General features: G+C 44.6%; 1 protein-coding gene across 5 annotated transcripts in view; it reads right to left on the bottom strand.

Moving 5' to 3' along the window:
- The window catches only part of nfrkb (nuclear factor related to kappaB binding protein), an 81,342-nt gene that overhangs the window by 14,254 nt on the left and 46,814 nt on the right, over positions 1–20,274 (bottom strand). For 4 of the 5 annotated variants that reach the window (XM_052039811.1, XM_052039808.1, XM_052039810.1 and 1 more), the window contains exons 18-21: positions 19,865–19,988; positions 9,326–9,405; positions 5,703–5,911; positions 3,392–3,662 (exon numbers count right to left, since the gene is read on the bottom strand). In XM_052039811.1, the coding sequence (XP_051895771.1) occupies positions 3,392–3,662; positions 5,703–5,911; positions 9,326–9,405; positions 19,865–19,988 (684 nt within the window). The remainder of the gene's footprint in view (positions 1–3,391; positions 3,663–5,702; positions 5,912–9,325; positions 9,406–19,864; positions 19,989–20,274) is intronic. The other variant, XM_052039809.1, reaches the window with a different exon arrangement.

Below are 20,274 nucleotides of genomic sequence, written 5' to 3'. Positions count from 1 at the left end.
TAAACTGTATAGTTGAATTAAACAGGTGTGCACATAAACCTTTGGGTGCTCCACAGATCTCTGAAAGTAGCAGCACAGGTGGATAGGGTAGACAAGAAGGCATTTGGTATGCTTGCCTTCATAGGCTGAGGTATTGAGTACAAGAGGTGGGACGTCATGTTGCAGTTGTATAAAACATTGGTTAAGCCACACTGAGTATTGTGTACAGTTCTGGTCACCACACTGCAGGAAGGATGTGGTAGCAATAGAGAGTGTGCAGAAGAGAATCACCAGGATGTAGCCTGCAATGGAGGGCTGGAGTGGTGAGAGATTGGAAATGGGCTGGGTTTATTTTCACTGGAACGTAGGAAGCTGAGGGGTAACTTCAAGGAGATTTATAAAATTGAGGGCATAGGTATTTTCCCAGGGCAGGGGAGTCTGGAATTAGAGGGCACAGGTTAAAGGTCAGAGGAAAAAAAATTTATTAAAGGGGTAGGTTTCTCTGGAATGAACTGCCCAGAGGAGTGGTAGAGGCAGTTACAATAACGGTGTTTAACAGGCGTTTGGACAGGTAGTTGGATAGGAAAGGAGTACAGGGATATGGGCCTGATGCAGGCAAATAGGATTAGTGTAGATAGGTATCACTGTCAGTCTGGGCAGGGTGGGCTGAGAGGGCCCATTCCTGTGCTGATTCCCTATGTGCGTACAATATATTCAGAGAGGCTTTTCCTTCTCCGAGTACATTTCTCAACACATCCTCACCCTGTTACAGAAAACTGGGCACAAGGTACCAGTATGAAAATAATCACTTGGAGAGGAGATGAAAAGAAGACAAAAAGGAAAATGAATGTTTCCTGGGAAGGCAGGGTGTGAGAAATGGTACATTCAAGAGTTACACCCTCCCACAAGCTTCGAGACAGAGGCAGCAAGTTACAATGCAAATCAGACTGCAATGAGCTGCAGATTTACAGTGGGGGTACAGAAGTAGCAGGTGCAGGTTAAATCAAGAGGAACGGCACATGACATATTGGGAAAAACATAATCAAAAGAAAGGCACCCTTAGTAGCAACATTCCTATGAAAATGGAGGTGCAGAGATACAAGAATACAAATTCCGAGACCTCGGATGGCACTGCAGTTTGAAGGGTACTTTGTGGATAAGAGACAATAAGAAGTCTGGACTTTGAATAATGGCAATAATACAGGCACAGAAAAGGAGATAAGTTTGTAGGAGCCAGTGGATAAGCTCTGACAGAATTCTGGACATTCTGGCCTTTATAAGGAGGGCACTGGAGCCCTGGTGACAGAACAAAATGGGGGAGATAAGGCATAACATTCAGTTTAGTGGAAAGTGTGAGATAATAAGGACATAACAGAAGTTTTCAAATTAATGAAAGTCTTTGAAAGGACAAAGAGAATGTGTTTGGACTAAAGACTGATTTGAAGCAGGGAGGATGTTCCCGACCAGGGAATCCAGCGCTAGGACTCACAGACTGTGATGTGGGAATGCCACTGAGAATCAAGATCAGGAGACATTTCTTCACCCAGAGCACGGTGAATCTGTGGAATTCTCTGTCACAGGGCACAGTGGAGACCAAATCGTTACATATATTCAGGAAGGAGAAAGACATTCCTAAATGGGAAAGTTATCAAGGGACATGGGAAAAAAATCAGAAGAGAGAACTGAACTGGATTATTAGCCATGATCATTTTGAATGGTGGAGCAGGCCTGAAGGGTGAGGCAATGATGCAGCTCTACAAAACTCTGGTTAGGCCACATTTAGAGTACTGTGTCCAGTTCCAGTCGCCTCATTATAGGAAGGATGTGGAAGTGTTGGAAAGGGTGCAGAGGGGATTTACCAGGATGCTGCCTGGTTTAGAGAGTATGCATTATGAGGAGAGACTAAGGGAGCTAGGGCTTTACTCTTTGGAGGAGGAGGAGGATGAGAGGAGACATGATAGAGGTGTACAAAATATTAAGAGGAATAGGTAGAGTAGACAGCCAGCGCCTCTTTCCCATTGGTATGCTCAATACAAGAGGGCATGGCTTTAAAGTAATGGGTGGGAAGTTCAAGGGAGATATCAGAGGAAAGATTTTCACCCAGAGAGTGGTTGGGGTGTGGAATGTGCTGCCTGAGGTGGTGGTGGAGGCTGATACGTTGGTCAAATTTAAGAGATTGTTGGATAAGCATGTGGAGGAATATGTGGGATATGTGTTAGGAAGGGCTTAGATAGTCTTAGGTGAGGTTTAAAGGTCGACACAACATTGTGGACCGAAGGTCCTGTATTGTGCTGTACTGTTCTCTGATTCTATGACAACTCGCTCTACATTTTATTGTTTGCATTGGTTGGCGAAACGGTGATGGGGGCAAGGAACGAGGATTCACAGGAAAGAATGAACGACAGAAGTCAGCGGAAGTCTTTGCTTTATGAGAAAAGGGAGGCTCTGGAACAGAGACTACAGCTTCTGAAAAAGGAATTTAAGGAAGTATTGCAAGGGACCCATTATAAAAGGATACAGGACAAAGCAGCTGAGCAGTGAGAACTGGTGCAGGCTAATAGGCCAAATCGGCCTTTTCTCTGCTGAATTTTGAAGTCCATAAAAATAAACTTGCATTTAGTAAGTAGATAATGCAATACCAGCAAAAAAAATGGAAAGAATTTAATTTTTGAATGCTTACATTCTCAAAGTCCTCAAGTGCACACATCACGGAGTACTTAGATTAGGGCAAATCTTGCTATTTGGAGACAATTGTTCCAACTTAACTGCTGGCTTTCCACTGTTTGAATCTCCGTCAGTCACAGAATCCCTCACATGTCAGCGCAGTGTGGAACTCCGAGACTGACTGAGTGACAGATGCCACTGCTGTGTCACTGGACTCCAGGCCAAGCCCTGTCTGGTGGGAATTGCTGGCTCAGGGATGAGGAAAACACAGGTTATTTACACTTGTTCTCGTTTTGGTTTAATGCTTTGTTATTTCTCAAAATTGTAAGTTTTTAACTAATCTTTGTCTTCTGCAATGTTAACCCTTTTTAAAAGCATCCAAAATACTAAGAAAAAAACCCTCCCAGCCCACATCAATGAAGTTTTGAACATGAAGTCCGTACTTGAAAGTGGAACTGAGGTACAAGATCAGTTGTAATCTCACAGCAGAGCAGGCACAAGGGGCGGAATGGGCTGCTTCTGCTTGTTCCCTGTGTAATGGCAGGAGGTGAGGCTCTACCCCAGCTTTCCCCGGCTGGGTGTTCTGGGGAAGGTCTCCCTGCCTGAAGCTTCGCTCCACCTGGCTGCAGAGACAGGGAGGTCAGCTCTCTGCACCTGGACGAGCTAAGTGCAGGACTTCTGCGCACCACCATTTCTGATGATGGGCTGGGTCCAGTTTGATCTGGCTCTTGGTCTTTTTGATTCTTACCTGAGGTAGCACTTTAGTGTGAGCAGAGGCAGTGACGGTGGGGAGCCGGATCTGATGCTGGTGCTGTTGCACTTGCTGTACCACAGAGGCCGGGTGTGAACTAGAAGCTAAGCCGTGCTGAGCAGTGACTACCCGCACCTGGGGAACGGTCGCAGCTACTGACTGAGACAGCATCTGTGCCTGGCTCTGTGGTCCAGCATGAAGTCCTGGTTGTGATCCAGATAGAAGATTCCCAAGCTGTGGCATTGAAGGTGAGGACATCAACAAAACACTGCAAACAAGAATTAAACCATTCAGGTAAACCGTGGCTCTCACTGAGGCAGCCCATTCAACACCTACCCCAATAAAACCTGAAACACCAGGGATCCTATCTTTCAGTATCTACCCATGATCTGATAGAGACTTGCATTTATGTAGCACCTACCACGAGGTCAGGACTAATCAGCAGTTAACAAGATGCCACAAACAGCAAGATTACAATACACGTCATCCCCAGGTTAAAGCAGCATTCCTGAGAACTGTTCATGACCCACTGTAACTATTCCCAGCCGGCAGGGAATACCTGCAGCAGCCGCCAAATCCATCCCCATCCATCCCACCGGTCCCCCAAATGCTTGATCGTATGTATGGGCTGTACATAAGTTGGGTGTTAGGAAGCCAGGGAGGGCCTGTAAACCATTCGTCTGTGTTAGTGATTCTGGTTGAAGGCCAAACCACCCAGGAGAATTCCCCTCATCTTCTTCAAAGCAGTTCCATGATTTCCTTTGGAGAGCAGACCAGGTCTCAGCTTAACTTCTCTTAAAACGCCAGGTATTGCAGAGGATAATCTTCCATGTTTCACTACCTTTTAAGTCATTCTGCTGCTTACAGAATGTTACCAGGTGTAATGTTTGGAATATACATATTATTTGGGGGAAAATTCTGCAGTGGCCAAACTATTTTTGGACTGGAGTATCCTGCACTTAGCATCATACAGCACGGAAACAGGCCCTTCAGCCCACCTGGTCCATGCAGACCACGATTCCCATCTAAACTAGTCTCATTTGTCCACGTTTGGCCCATATCCCTCTATATATCCCTCACAATACAAGGTCTTCCGTACGCATTATATTCCAGTGTGGGACATCCTGCTGTCTTCAAACAACTGTATTTCTGCAGATATAATCTTCTATATTGACATCACTTCAGAGTGGAATATTCCGTTGCATATGTTGTGTACACAAATACACATCTGATATCAGGTCATCGACCTAAAATATAACTCTGTTTCTCCACGTAGATGCTGCCTGACCTGTTGAGCATTACCGACATTTCTGTCTTAACTTCACATGCAGTTATTTTGTTATTCGATTCCAGCTTACATAGTCTGCGGTTTATTCATTCTTTCAGAAGGAGTTATCCTACTATTATACTATTTCCTACTGTACACAACTAACTTGGCAAGGCAATACCCTGCTTTAAATCTGGTATTTCAGTGTAGGCTATCATGCTGGTACATACACTATTACAAAGTGGACATTAAGCTGGATACACATTACTTCAGAGGAGACGAACTGCCGTATACAAACTCCCTCAGGGATGTTCTACTGGACACAAACTATTTTCAAGGGAGGTATGATGCAGCATACACCATTTTGCAGGCATCATTATGGAGGGGGACACCAGGGACTGCAGATGCTGGAATCTGGAGCAACAAACAATCCGCTGGAGGAGCTCAGCAGGTCGAGCAGCGTCTGTGGCGGGGAAAGGAATCAGCAATGTTTCAGGTCAAAAGCCTGCATCTGGATTGAGAGTGGAGAGGGGAGATGGCCAATGTAAAGAGGAAAAGGAAGTGGTGAGACAGGGGCCGAGAGTGATTGGTTGACGAGGAGGGGTGAAAGGACATTCGATCTGCTCAGACATCTCTAAGGAACCAGATTCAAAACTATTTCCAATCCTGAGCTCCGCTGGAGAGCACGTGGGAGCAGGATCAGACTCAGCTGCGATATTCTCAAGCAGTTTATTCATTAACACACAGAGAATGCATCTTCGGTCTTCACCTTCAGGAAAGAGAGGAAACCAGGGACAGGAAGAGAAAAGGCAACAGGGAATGAAGAATTTTGTACAGATAGCAGGTTGGAAGGGATATGGTACATAAACATTTTCTTTACAGAGAAAACTGCATTATATAATCACTGCATTGCTGTAATACAAAGAACAATGTTATCATGTAAACCTTGTCCATACGTCTATTGCAAAGCTCAAAGTTTTCTGCAAATACTCAGCAACAGGTTTTGACTGTTTTGGAAACTGGACATTTAGAGTAACTGACCTTTGACCAGATTTGACCAGTTCTGGTGCACTGGTTGTCGGGACTTTATTGCCATCTATGGCTGCTGGTGGTGACGTGGGTGTAGCTGGCAATGTGGGGGTTACTGGAGTCACAGGTGTGTGGGGCAAGCTGGAGTCTGTCAACGCCTGGGGCCCCAGAGACTGCTCACACAGGGGAAGCTTTGTTGTACTCTCCTTACAAGAGGACTTCTAGAAAAATCAAACACATTGTTAAAATCCATTCCACTGTACGGGAAAAAGAAAAAATGAAGCCTGTTGCTCCTCCCTCTAATGAGGTGTTCCTCACAGTCTGACGGAGACCTTGCTGAATTTGGTGCAATCATCACTAATTTATTTTGACATTGATGGGCAACATTCTGCTTGAAGCTTTAAAACTGATATTCTTACACTATGTTTTGCTCTGCAGAGAAACACTGCTCACTCTAATTAGAGCAGGCTTCGTGGGTGTCGTGGGAAGCGGAGAGGAATCATAAACTAAAGGAGGCGGAAAAGAATTTGCAAAAATCAAGCCAGCATGGCGATTCTAGGGAATGTTATAAAAGATGATAAATTTGATTGACAAGTTCCATTGGGTTATGGTGGAAGCAGAACATACTGATTCCTTCAAATGAAATAAAGTTCCTGTAGGCAGCAATATAATGGGATACAGTGTGAGAGTAAATGGGCACAACATGTGGTAAGTTAACATACTTGGCAGAAACAGATGACTTTGGCCTCATGGTTGCCAAATCATTCAATGTCTTGGTCTGTATGAGTCTAATTGACAGAGATTGATTGTTATGATCATTTATTAACCACTGTCATTGCAACATGCAAGTGCAAGAGTGGTAAAAGAGCCAGATGGACCTTGGACATTTTCACCTTTGACAGTTGTCACCCAGCAAGTTTTACGATCCAATGAAAATCTGAGTAATTATCCCTGAATGTTTTGCTGATAAAAGTACTTAACCTTTTATCACCACAGCTTGAAACTCTATTGGAAACAAATTAGTTGCAGTCATTTTTTGTAAATTGTGCAATTTCCAGATCAAGTTGTCATGACATAAACCTAACAGAAATGTCTAGATTTCAGCCTTGAAAATTCCAATTCCCAAATGTTTATGGAGAGGTCCAGATTTCTACTATCCTTTCCCTTCTCTGCAAAGGTGTTTCCTGATTTAAAGTCACAGAGCACCACAGCACTGAAACAGGCCTTTCGTCCCATCTAGTCCACGCTGCCTGATCTTCGGCCCAGTCCCATCTACCTGCACCTGGACCATATGCCTCCAAACCCCCCCATCCATGTACCTATCCAAACCTCTCTTAAGTGTTACTATCGAACCCACATCCACCACTTCCGCTGGCAGCTCGTTCCACACTCGCACCACCCTCTGAGTGAAGAAGTTTCCCCTCAGATTCCCCTTAAATATTTCACCTTTCACCCTAAACCTATGTCCTCTAATTCTAGTCTCACCCAACCTGAGGGGAAAAAGCCTGCATGCATTCACCCTGTCTATACCCCTCATAATTTTGTATACCTCTAGAAGATCTCCCCTCATTCTCCTGTGCTCAAGGGAATAAAGTCCGAACCTATTCAACCTTTCCCTATAACTCAGGTCCTCAAGTCCCGGCAACATCCTTGTAAATTTTCTCTGCACTCTTTCAAACTTATTGATATCTTTCCTGTAGGTAGGTGACCAGAACTGCTCACAAATCTCCAAACTCGGCCTCACCAATGTCTTGTACAACTTCAACATAACATCCCAACTCCTGTACTCAATGCCCTGATTTATGAAGGCCAAAGTGCCAAAAGCTATCCTTACGACCCTATCTACCTGCAATGCCACCTTCAAGAAACTATGGATCTGTATTCCCAGGTCCCTTTGTTCTACCGCACACCTCAGAGCCCCACCATTCACTGTGCAAGTCTTACCCTGGTTTGTCCTCCCAAAGAGCAACACCTCACGCTTATCTGCATTAAATTCCATCTGCCATTTTTCAGCCCATTTACTAGGCTGGTCAAGATCACGCTGCAAACTTTGATAGCCTTCCTCGCTGTCAACTATGCCCCCAATCTGGGTGTCATCCACAAATTTGCTGATCCAGTTTACCACATTATCATCTAACTTATTAATATAGATGATAAACAACAACGGACCCAGCACCGATCCCTGTGGCACACCATCAGACACAGGCCTCCAGTCAGAGAGACAACCATCTACTATTATTGTCTGGTTTCTCCCACTAAGGCAATGTTGAATCCAATTGACTACTTCATCCTGAATGCCAAGCAACTCAACCTTCTGGACCAGCCTCCCATGTGGGATTTTGTTAAAGGCCTTGCTAAAGTCCACGTAGACAACGACCACCACTTTTCCCTCATCGACCTTCCTGAGAAACTCTGGAAAAGCTCTATAAGATTGGTTAGACATGACCTACCACGCACAAAGCCATGCTGACTATCCCTAATCAGGCCCTGTCTATCCAAATACTCATATATCCTGGAAAACACCATGATGCTGGAGGAACTCAGCAGACCAGGCAGCATCTGTGGAGAAAAGCAGGTGGTCAACGTTTTGGGTCAGGTCCTGAAGAAGGGTCCTGACCCAAAACATTGACCGCCTGCTTTTCTCCACAGATGCTGCCTGGCCTGTTGAGTTCCTCCAGCATCATCATGTTTTTCATCTAGATTCCAGCATCTGCAGTCCTTTGTTTCTCTGCTTATACATCCTGTCCCTCAGATTACCTTCCAATAACTTACCCATGACTGACGTCAGGCTCACTGGTCTATAATTTCCCGGCTTATTCTTAGAGCCTTTCTTGAACAACGGAACAACATTAGCTATCCTCCAGTTCTCTGGCACCTCACCCATGGCTAAGGACATTTTAATTATCTCTGTCAGGGCCCCTGCAATTTCTGCACTAGCCTCCCACAAGGTCCAAGGAGACACCTTGTCAGGCCCTGGGGATTTATCCACCTTAATTTGCCTCAAGACAGTCAGCACCTCCTTTTCCAGAATCCAGATATGGTCCATGACCTCTCTACTCTTTTGCCACTTTTAACTCCTGAACAATTTCTTTCTCTTATTTCCCCTCATACCTGATTTCTCCTCATAGGAAAGTGTTTCAAACTATTCTGTCAAATCCTTTCGATCAAGATTGTAAGTATCTCATTTAGATCACCCTTTACTCTTTCATACTGAAGGAAATAAAGGCAAAAACTATGCAGCCCGTCTTCATAACTTAAGTCCTCTTGGTCCCTGATACCATTCTGGTCACTGTTATATCTTCCCTCAGTTGCAATGACCAAAGATGACTGAAGTTCTCCCAATGGGGCCTAACCAGGACCTTGTCCAATTTAAGCACCACTTCCCCTCTTTGCAATCCAGCTGCCCAAGACAGAGATTAACATTCCAGAAGATTATCCAATGATTTCTGGTTGCTTCCTGTGCTGGTTAATTTAACCAAGAGTTGTTGCTGGGCTCAATGCTCAGTGGAGGATGAGAGAGAAATTGAGAGGCAAAGTCAACTGACAGACAACCAGACTAAAACAAGTGGTTCAGGTCTCCTGATCTGGCAGAATCAGGGAGTCACTCAGTTTCTGAAAGAGCCTATAATACTCACGATCTTGGTTGTCATCTTGGGTTTCTGTTGCAAAGCTTTCTTGGCTTTAGCTGCTGCAGCCTGGGCCTGGTGAATGCGTTCTGAAATATCCAAACCGAGAATGAGTTATAGCTCAGGGACTAGTCAACAGTGACTCCCAAGAACAGCTCCAGTCCCCAAGCCCAGTTTGATAGGACCCGACTATAGGTGTTGGGTGCATAATCTGATGAAACATCTGGATCAGGCTGGGTTGGAATGTGCTGCTCAGTCCTGGACCAGTCCAGAGCCATATCCAACTCAGCGATGACTTGGTTAGTTATACAAGCATGTGAAGACTACGTTAAAGATTTACAGCACACTTATAGCAGCTTAGGCTGGCTCTGGAAAAAATCTTAAGCACTTGCGTTGAGGAGGGGCAAGACCAGCATTGGATCAGGTTTTAAATCTACATCTGAACTGGCTGCTACATTGCATGTCCAAACTCACAAAGCCAAGTTACTTTAGAAATGAAAAGAAGCAACTACTTAAAGGCGGTGTTCCCAATCACTATTATCATTGGCATCCAGCGAGAATGGCAGCGTGGCATTGGTAAGTCATGGCCTGACCTGGATGGGACAGTGTCAAGAGATACTAGAGTAATAGTCATTTGGGAAGGGTGGGGAAGCAGGTATTCATCGACGCTCTCCAATGGGTGCAGAGTGGAACAGAGCAACTAGAACATCACAGACTGAATATTAAGGAATGGAAACCTCAAAGATCCAATCTCAATCACGCAAAGCTATATTTTCTCAACTTTTCTAACCTACAGAACTAAAGGGAATGTTCAACATGCAACATCTCCACTTCAGGACACAGGTCACTTCAACCTCAATGGTTCAGCTGCAGTACGCAAACAACACTTACACAGTGACTATTCAGAGGCTGAGCTCCAAGTCACTGTTGACATGTTAAGTGAAGCATCTGTGACAATGGGCCTTGCACTCAATATCCACAGCAAAAGGTGTCCTCACCTGCCCCCCGCTGCACCACAGTGCTCTCTGACATTAAAGGTCTGTGGGAGGAGCCTGGAAACATGGACCCAGGTCTGCACAGCTCCTGGCTGAGCTCCAGCCCCTGATAGAAGGTGGAGCTGGAGCCCCACACAGTGAGGCTGTTGTCAGCTCATATTCACCCATCACTTCTCTGAGATGACAAACTGCGAGGATGAGCAAGTCGTTCTCCCAGAGATTACCATAAGTGAACTCCTCAGTCAGGACAATAGATGACAATTCATTCAATTTGTTTTGAGTTTTTTAAGGAGGTACAGTGGCATGCAAAAGTTTGGGCACCCCGGTCAAAATTTCTGTTACTGGGAATAGCTAAGCGAGTAAAAGATGACCTGATTTCCAAAGGGCATAAAGTTAAAGATGAGACCACTTCTTTAATATTTTAAGTAAGATTACTTTTTTATTTCCATCTTTTACAGTTTCAAAATAACAAAAAAGGAAAAGGGCCCGAAGCAAAAGTTTGGGCACCCTGCATAGTCAGTACTTAGTAACACCCCCTTTGGCAAGTATCACAGCTTGCAAACGCTTTCTGCAGCCAGCTAAGAGTCTTTCAATTCTTGTTTGGGGGATTTTCGCCCATTCTTCCATGCAAAAGGCTTCTAGTTCTGTGAGATTCTTGGGCCGTCTTGCATGCACTGCTCTTTTGAGGTCTATCCACAGATTTTTGATGATGTTTAGGTCGGGGGACTGTGAGGCCATGGCAAAACCTTCAGCTTGTGCCTCTTGAGGTAGTCCATTGTGGATTTTGAGGTGTGTTTAGGATCATTATCCTGTTGTAGAAGCCATCCTCTTTTCATCTTCAGCTTTTTTACAGACGGTGTGATGTTTGCTTCCAGAATTTGCTGGCATTTAATTGAATTCATTCTTCCCTCTACCAGTGAAATGTTCCCCGTGTCACTGGCTGCAACACAAGCCCAAAGCATGATCGATCCACCCCCGTGCTTAACAGTTGGAGAGGTGTTCTTTTCATGAAATTCTGCACCCTTTTTTCTCCAAAATTTCCTGCGTCCTCACCACAAAATTCAGTGTCAGAAGTTTGCAAAGGAACATCGAAACAAGCCTGATGCATTTTGGAAACAAGTCCTGTGGACTGATGAAGCTAAAATAGAACTTTTTGACCGCAATGAGCAAAGGTATGTTTGGAGAAAAAAGGGTGCAGAACTTCATGAAAAGAACACCTCTCCAACTGTTAAGCACGGGGGTGGATCGATCATGCTTTGGGCTTGTGTTGCAGCCAGTGGCATGGGGAACATTTCACTGGTAGAGGGAAAAATGAATTCAATTAAATACCAGCAAATTCTGGAAGCAAACATCATACCGTCTGTCAAAAAGCTGAAGATGAAAAGAGGATGGCTTCTACAACAGGATAACGATCCTAAACACACCCCAAAATCCACAATGGACTACCTCAAGAGACACAAGCTGAAGGTTTTGCCATGGCCCTCACAGTCCCCCGACCTAAACATCATCGAAAATCTGTGGACAGACTTCAAAAGAGCAGTGCATGCAAGACAGCCCAAGAATCTCACAGAACTAGAAGCCTTTTGCAAGAAAAATGGGCGAAAATCCCTCAAACAAGAATTGAAAGACTCTTAGCTGGCTACAGAACATGTTTTCAAGCTGTGATACTTGCCAAAGGGGGTGTTACTAAGTACTGACCATGCAGGGTGCCCAAACTTTTGCTTCGGGTCCTTTTCCTTTTTTGTTATTTTGAAACTGTAAAAGATGGAAATAAAAAAGTAATCTTGCTTAAAATATTAAAGAAAAGTGTCATCTTTAACTTTATGCCTTTTGGAAATCAGGTCATCTTTTACTCGCTTAGGTATTCACAGGAACAGAAATTTTGACCAGGGGTGCCCAAACTTTTGCATGTCGCTGTAACTGAGGAGACTGTAGAAGGCAGGATGGTAAACGCCGTCTACGTGGACTTTACTAGGCACTTGACAAGGCCCCAGATGATAGGCTGGTCCAGAAGGTTAGGGTACATGTGACCCAGTGTGGGCTGGCTAACTGGATCCAAAATTGTCTTGACGATAGGAGGCAGAGGGTAGTGGCTGAGGGATGATTTTCTGAATGGCAGTCTGTGAGCAATGGTGTACCGCAGGGATTGATGCTGGGAACTTTGTTGTTTGTGATGTACAATACTGACTTGGATATGAATGTAGGAAGGTTGGTGAACAGAGAGACCGAGGGATCGTCCATAGTTCCCGGAAAGTGGCGACACAGATCAATAGGGTGGTGAAAAAGGCATAAGGCACGCTTATCTTCTTTGGTCGGGGCAAAGAAAATAAGAGTTGAAACATTACAATGCAACATTATAAAATGGCCATACTTGGGGCAGTGTACACATTTCTGGTCACCACACTATAGCAAGATACGATTATGTTGGAGAGAGTGCAGAGGATGTTCACCAGAGTCTTGTCTGAATTGGAGGACTTATGGGGAGAGATTGAAGAGGCTGGCCTTGTTTTCCCTGGAGCAAAGGAGGCTGAGGAATGACCTGATAGAGGTGTAAAAAGGTTATGAGAGGTATAGATAGCATAGATTTTGAAAATCTTTTTCCCACAATAGGGGTATCAAAAACAAGCGGGCACAGGTTTAAAGTGAAAGGTAGGAGTTTTACACAGAGGGTGGTTGGTGCCTGAAATGTGCTGCCAGAGATGGTGAATCAGATACAATTACTACATTTAAGAGACACTTAGACAGACACTTAAATAGTCACATCATAGAAAGGTATGGTCCTAATGCAGACAAATGGAAGTAGTTTATATGACGAGAAGGTCGGTGTGGACATGGTGTGTCGAAGGGCCCATTCCACTGCTGCACGACTTGAGGACTCAATTACAGAGAATATTGGTGTCCACATGTGCAAAATACTGCAGACCAGATATCTGAAATAAAAATAACAAGTGCTGAATTACTCAGACCTGCTGAGTACTTCCAGCATTAAGTGATGTGACTATGATTTTGTGACAAGAGTGAGGTATTCAGGGATTGCAACCGGGCCCATTGCTCTCCTCACTGCACAGAGTCGGGCTGGACCTCAGGACAGGGGTTTGGGGTTTGAAAATGATACACACTTGGTAATGCAGCAAGTAATGAGGGTGATAGTTGCAAACATCAAGAGGGCACAGAGAGATCTGTAGAATGAACATGGCAAATGCATTTGAATGCAACTAGATATGAAATAGATTTTAAGAATGGAGAGGTAGCACAGTAGTGCAGTGGTTAACATAACACAGAACAGTACAGCACAGGAACAGGCCCTTTGGCCCACCTCGTCTGTGCCGACCATGATGCCAATCTAATTAATCCCATACACCTGCACATGGTCCATGCACGCGGTTAGTGCACACCTCCAGCAATCCAGGTTTGATCGTGAAATCCACTGTGGAGTTTTAATGCTCTCGCTGTGACCAGGTGTGTGTCTCCTGGATGCTCCGGTTTCCTCCCACTTCCTAGTAATGTGCCAATTAGCCGGGAACTAACTTCTGCGGACTGCCCCTGGGTAGGAGTAGGTGGGTGGTTGAACGTTCGGGGGGAGGGAGTGATGGGCATGGGAGAAAGAACAGATTGCAGGGAAATAAGTAAAGGGATGGCACAGATGGGGGTGCCTGGAGCTGGCAGAAATTCCTCTGATGTTGCTAGATGAGATGACTAAAATATGGAGATATCAGTATGAATAGAGAATGTGATCTAAAGGGAACCATTCTGAGCCGGCGTCTGGGGTGCATGGTCATACATTCCTTGAACACGTGTTGGGCGAGTTGTTAAGACAAGGAGACAAACAAAGCTGCCCTGAAAGAGAATCACGCAGCACTTTGTGACCTGCTCATTTCATAAAAATAAATTGCCAGTTTACCCGAGTTGCAGAAATTTGCAGCTTTCTTTCTGGGTTCTCACTGCATCTGAGAATTAGCCAGGTGGTCAAGAGAGAATAATGTGCAGGATACGAGCAGAGTGAGGGAATGGACTAACAGGATTGTTCGACCAGGAACTGGCACAGACCCTGTATCCGGGGATCCTTCTGTGCCACACGATTCTGTGATGAAGACTGGAGGCTTCAGGCACCCACTGACTCTCACATCCAAGGGGGCTGGACACTGAGCATTCACTCAATCTTCCAGGCAAGGGCTGTGGGCACCCACTGAGCCTCACAGCAGACAGGACCAGATGCTGCTGGTCATCAGTGATGCTCTCAGCAGAGGGCTGGAAACTTCTGGCACTCACTGAAGGCCCCAATTCAGCCAATGAAGCAAAGCTCACAGTTACTGAAAACCTGTAACAGTCACTAACTGCACTGGCACAAATAGAGAAAATGCTGGAAATACTCAATGGGCCAGGCAGCATCTGAGGAGAGAGAAAAAGAATCAATGCTTCAGGTGAATGAACCTTCATCAGTTATGACCCTTTATCAGTCATTGACCTGAAATGCTGACTGTTTCTCTCTCCACAGATGCTACCTGACCTACTGAGTATTTCCAACATTTTCTGTATTTGTCCCAGTGCAGTTAGTGACTTAAAAAAGCAAACAGGGATGAAAACTAGGAATCATAGAACAGTACAGCACAATACAGGCCCTTCAGCCCACAATGTTGTGCAACCTTTAAACCTCGCCTAAGACCATCTAACCCCTTCCTCCCACATATCCCTCTATTTTAGAGATATAGAGATTGTGCAATCTCTGGCTTTAGAGATTGCGGAAGCACTAGTGATAATTTTCCAGGAATCGATAGACTCCTGCATGGTTCCGGAGGACTGGAGGGTCGCAAATGTAGTTCCGCTGTACAAGAAGGGTGGGAGGCAGCATAAAGGAAATTACAGACCTATTAGTCTGATGTCGGTGGTGGGAAAGTTATTAGAATTGATCCTCAAGGATGAGGTTACGCAATACCTAGAGGTGCAAGGCAAGATAGGTCCAAGCCAACATGGTTTTGTGAAGGGAAGATCCTGCCTGACCAACCTATTGGAGTTTTTTGAAGAAATCACAGGTAGGGTGGATAAGGGAGAGGCTGTAGACATTGTGTATTTAGACTTTCAAAAGGCCTTCGACAAGGTGCCGCACAAGAGACTGATTAATAAGATGAGAGCTCATGGAATTACAGGTAGTAATTCCTGTAGTGGAGCATTGGCTGGTTGGCAGAAAGCAAAGGGTGGGAATAAAAGGATCCTGTTCTGGTTGGCTACCGGTTACTAGTGGTGTTCTGCAGGGGTCGGTGTTGGGGTCACTTCTTTTTACTTTGTACATTAATGATTTGGATGATGGAGTAAATGGTTTTGTGGCTAAGTTTGCAGACGACACCAAGATAGGTGGAGGAGTAGAAAGTATTGAGGAGACAGGAAGGTTGCAGAGAGACCTACATAGTTTAGGAGAATGGGCAAGGAAATGGCAGATGAGATTCAAGGTTGAGAAATGTGCAGTTGTACACTTTGGAAACAGAAATAAACGGGCAGATTATTATCTAGAAGGGGAGAAAATTCAAAGTACAGAAGTACAAAGGGACTTGGGGGTACTCGTGCAGGATACCCTAAAGGTTAACCACCAGGTCAGATCGGTGGCAAGGAAAGCGAATGCTATGTTGGCATTCATTTCGAGAGGTATAGTGTATAAAAGTAAGGAAGTGTCAATGAGGCTGTACGGGGCACTAGTGAGGCCTCATTTGGAATACTGTGTGCACTCTATCTATTCCTCTTAATATTGTGTACACCTCTATTATGTCTCCTCTCATCCTCCTTCTCTCCAATGAGTAAAGCCCTAACTCCCTTAGTCTCTCCTCATAATGCATACTCTCTAAACCAGGCAGCATCCTGGTAAATCTCCTCTGCGCCCTTTCCAACGCTTCCACATCCTTCCTATAATGAGGCGACCAGAACTGGACACAGTACTCTAAGTGTGGTCTAACCAGAGTTTTGTAGAGCTGCATCATTACCTCGCGGCTCTTAAACTCGATCCCACGACTTATGAAAGCTAACATCCCATAAGCTTTCTTAACTACCCCATCCACCTGTGAGGCAACTTTCAGGGATCTGTGGATATGAACCCCCAGATCCCTCTGCTCCTCCACACTGCCCAGAATACTGCCATTAACTTTGTACTCTGCCTTGGAGTTTGTCCTGCCAAACTCCAAGGAGGCATGCTACAAATGTGTAAAAAAAAGTAAGCTGAGTTTGTCTAAATATTTTAAAATTTTGGAGCAGATGCATTCAAGGACTTCCCAAAACACCAGAGGTGCAGTTATGAGAAGTCCACACTAGTACGGTATAAACCTGCTGTTGAGGGCGCACAGCAACCAATGGTGGAGTCCAGAGCACTGGGGGCAGAACTCTACTGCTTGAGAACACAACTGGACCAGCTATTCTGTTGAAACATTAGTTTAAACGCACTAAGGCAGAGATGGAGTACTTCACATTACTATTGGACTCCCCTGGTTATTTTTTCTGTGCCCAACACCAAAACATTTCATCAGTCTCCATACCTTCAGAATTTAGTTAAGACTTGACCCAAAGTATTCTGGGACAGCAGGCACAGGTTAACTTAAACCCACTGAATGTTTCTGAATTTCCGACACATACCCCAATCACTTCTGAAGACGAGTCAATCAGTTGCTTCACATAAATTTGTCACAGACTGAGGCACTGAACAGGTTATACACAGAAAACCAGGACAGCAGAAAGGAGAATCAGCCTGTTAATGATGATCATCCAAAACAGAGCAGATAACAAAGCAGTTACAGGTAAATAGGCAATCGCTGAAGCTCAGCTCCCTCAAATGGTTATTTATTGCAATACTTTTGAATAAAGGCTTAGTTAGCCTGTCTTTAAAAAGGACTGGCCTCTCACTTGCACTGATCAGATCTTTCTGACAATTAGATGGTGTTCTATTAAGTATCCTTGTCTTGTATCAGTGATTTTTTGCAGCATGGTGAAAGTAGTTAACCTGCCTGGAGCCGAATTCCTTGCCCCACCCGTCTAAGGTTCACCTCCCTACTTCTCTTTGGCATCTCTCCCAAATCTGTCCTCCTGTTGCTCAAATCACCACCGTGCTCTTTGATTATGACTTTCCCCTTTGAATTTATTTTTCCCCTCATGTGAACGACCCTTTAGTAGGTTAAAGGCCAATGATAAAGTGATTATAACATGTCCAAGGCCAGACTTGCGAGGGATGCCAGAGAGTTGTAGGAACAGAGAACTTTACAGAGATGGGCTGGGGCAAAGGTGTGAAGTTTTAAATCTTTAAGGCCGGAACCAGCACAGATCGGCAGCCAGCACTGGAGTGCTGAATGAATGGGATAGAACACTAAACAAATGCTCGTAAGAAGCTGTGAAAGGACAGACTCGTGGACTGAGCTGTTGATTATTTCAATCCACAAGAAAAACAGTGCAGTCAAGACTGGAACTCTTCCATTTCCTGCAAGTGGAGAGGCAAGAAGAAACAGTATCAGAATGCAAACATAGTCACCACCACGTGGCATCTGGTGAACCCCCAGGTGGTGGTTCAATAGAAAACTTATATTTATAATCGCACCATTCATGATCTCCGCAAGTCTTCTGCTGTAAATACAATTTATACCAGGAAAATAGGGCTCTAATGATAATGAAAAACATGAAGAAATTAATATTAGTATTAGTTAAGGGATCGTACACAAGGAACTAGTGAGACTAAAACTGACATATTTCCTTTTCCTGATGGCTTTTTTAGGTGTTCTGAAAGAGGTGGCTGAAGAGCTGGTGGACATTAATGAACAATCTTTCAAGATGTTTTGATTCTGGAACAGACTCAGTGGATTGAAATGTAGAAAATGCAACACCACTATTCAAGAAAGAGAGGGAAGGAAAACGAGGCCTGCAGACCAGTCAACCTGACGGCAGCTCTCGGGAAATCACCAGAATGGACGCTGGTGAGGCCACACTTGGAGAACTGTGCGCTGTTCTGGTCACCCAGCCATATGAAGGATATCATTCAGCTGGAACGGAAAGATTCACAAGGATGTTGCCAGGACTGGAGGGCTTCAGTTATAAGGAGAGACTGGATAGGCCTCTAATAAGGTCACCCTTCAGCCTCCTACGCTCCAGGGGTGACATTATGGAAGTTTATAAAATCATGAGGGGCATAGATAAGGTGAATAGCTAAAATACTTTCTCCAGGGTCTAAGACTAGAGGGCATAGGTTTAAGGTGAGAGTGGAAAGCTTTTAAGGGTACCTGAGGGGCCAATATTTGCACACAGAGGAGGGTGGGTACAGAGGTAGAGACGGGTACAGTCACAACATTTAAAAGACATTTGGACAGGTACAGGGGTAGGAACAGTGTGGAGGAATATGGGATAAATGCAGGCAAATGGGACTAACTCAGGTAGGCATGTTGGTCAGCATGTACAAGTTGGGCTGAAGGATCTGTTTCCATGCTGTCTATGACTCCTCCATGTCGGGAAATGCAAAGTTATTAGTTTTGGTAGGAGGAATAAAAGAATGTTTTTTTTCAATGGTGGGATATGTAAATGTTGGTACACAGTGAGTGCTGATCCATCATATTTGCAGGTACAGCAAACAATCAGGCGAGAAAATGGTGTGATGGTCTTTATTACAAAAGAATTGAGGACAAGACTGAGGAAGACTTGCTAAGGTCCTGTGTAAGGTTTCTGTGTTAGTGTGTCTCATCTGCAGTACTAGTCCAGTTTTAACCTCTTCACCTGTGTAAGGATACACTTGAAGAAGTGCAAGGTAGATTAAACAGATTGATTTCTGGGATGAGAGGCTTGAGGAATTGAGGAGATTGAACAGTCTTCTACTGTGGAGTTTGCAAGAATGAAAGAGGGCATCAAAGACACTTACATGGCTTCGAGAGGGAATTACACAGTAGATACATTTTCTTTCAATTGGATTGTCCAGAGCCAAAAGTTTCAGCGTGAGGCGTCAGCTATTTAGGACTAAGATAAGGAGAAATTTCTTCAAACGGCTTTATGAATCTCTGTAATTCATTCTCGGGGACAATGGGTGCTCAGAATTTGTCTATATTCAAAGCTTAGGTTGATAATTTTTAGGCAAGGCAATTGAAGGATCTGGGGTTGAACAGGACAGTGAATAAGGAAGTCACCATGTAACCCAAAGATCTATTCATGCTCCTGCTTCTTCGCTCAAATCCATTATAACCTTGGTGAGGCTGACACCTTGAAAGCTTTGTTTGAAATGGGAGGGCGGGCTTATCCACTGTCCAGTTTTGTTGCTGCCTTGCCATTCCTTTCAGAGTTTTCTCCAAGACTACTGGTCTAGGTATACACATATCTTAACCAGTCTAGAAGAAGTGTCTGCTACTGATCCAATATTTGACCGCAGGGGCACCTGTGCTGGGCCAGGCGTAATCCTCCCTCAACAGGAGGCCAAACGGCCCAGAATCCTTGCATCATTCAATAGCCCTGGGAAGTTGATGGGGTTCCCTGGGTCTGAACGTGGCAAAGTGAAATCTGTTCATCATCAAAGGCAGAGTCATCATCATCAGTATACCTAGAGAAGACTCACCAAACTCCTCCTCACTCCGGTTCCGGTGCAGGTAGATCCATAACTTGCGCCCGATATCATATTTCACACACGGATCTTTCTCATAATGTAGCCTGTCCAGCGCTCCACTCACAACGGTATTAATCTGCAAAACAACAGTTGGTCATATGGACGGAGTAAGAGGTGAGTTACCAAGTGTGGGAGCCATGCAAGATGCAACAGAAGGTAATTGAGGCAAATAGTCTTCACACTTCCGTAAGGCAGGTTCATTCCCCACCACTCACACTATCTTCACCTGCTTAGAGAATGCACAAACTCCCCACTTCCTCTCTGTAATGATTCCTTCATTTTTGGGTACAGTGGTGGCAAAGTGGTTTGGTTATGTAGAAGTCTGGATTTACAAACTAGAAACCAAAGTTCAAATGATGGAT

This window comes from Pristis pectinata, chromosome 27 (assembly GCF_009764475.1).
Source record: "Pristis pectinata isolate sPriPec2 chromosome 27, sPriPec2.1.pri, whole genome shotgun sequence".
Taxonomy (NCBI): Eukaryota; Metazoa; Chordata; class Chondrichthyes; order Rhinopristiformes; family Pristidae; genus Pristis; species Pristis pectinata.
This window is presented reverse-complemented; position numbering and strand designations above follow the sequence as displayed.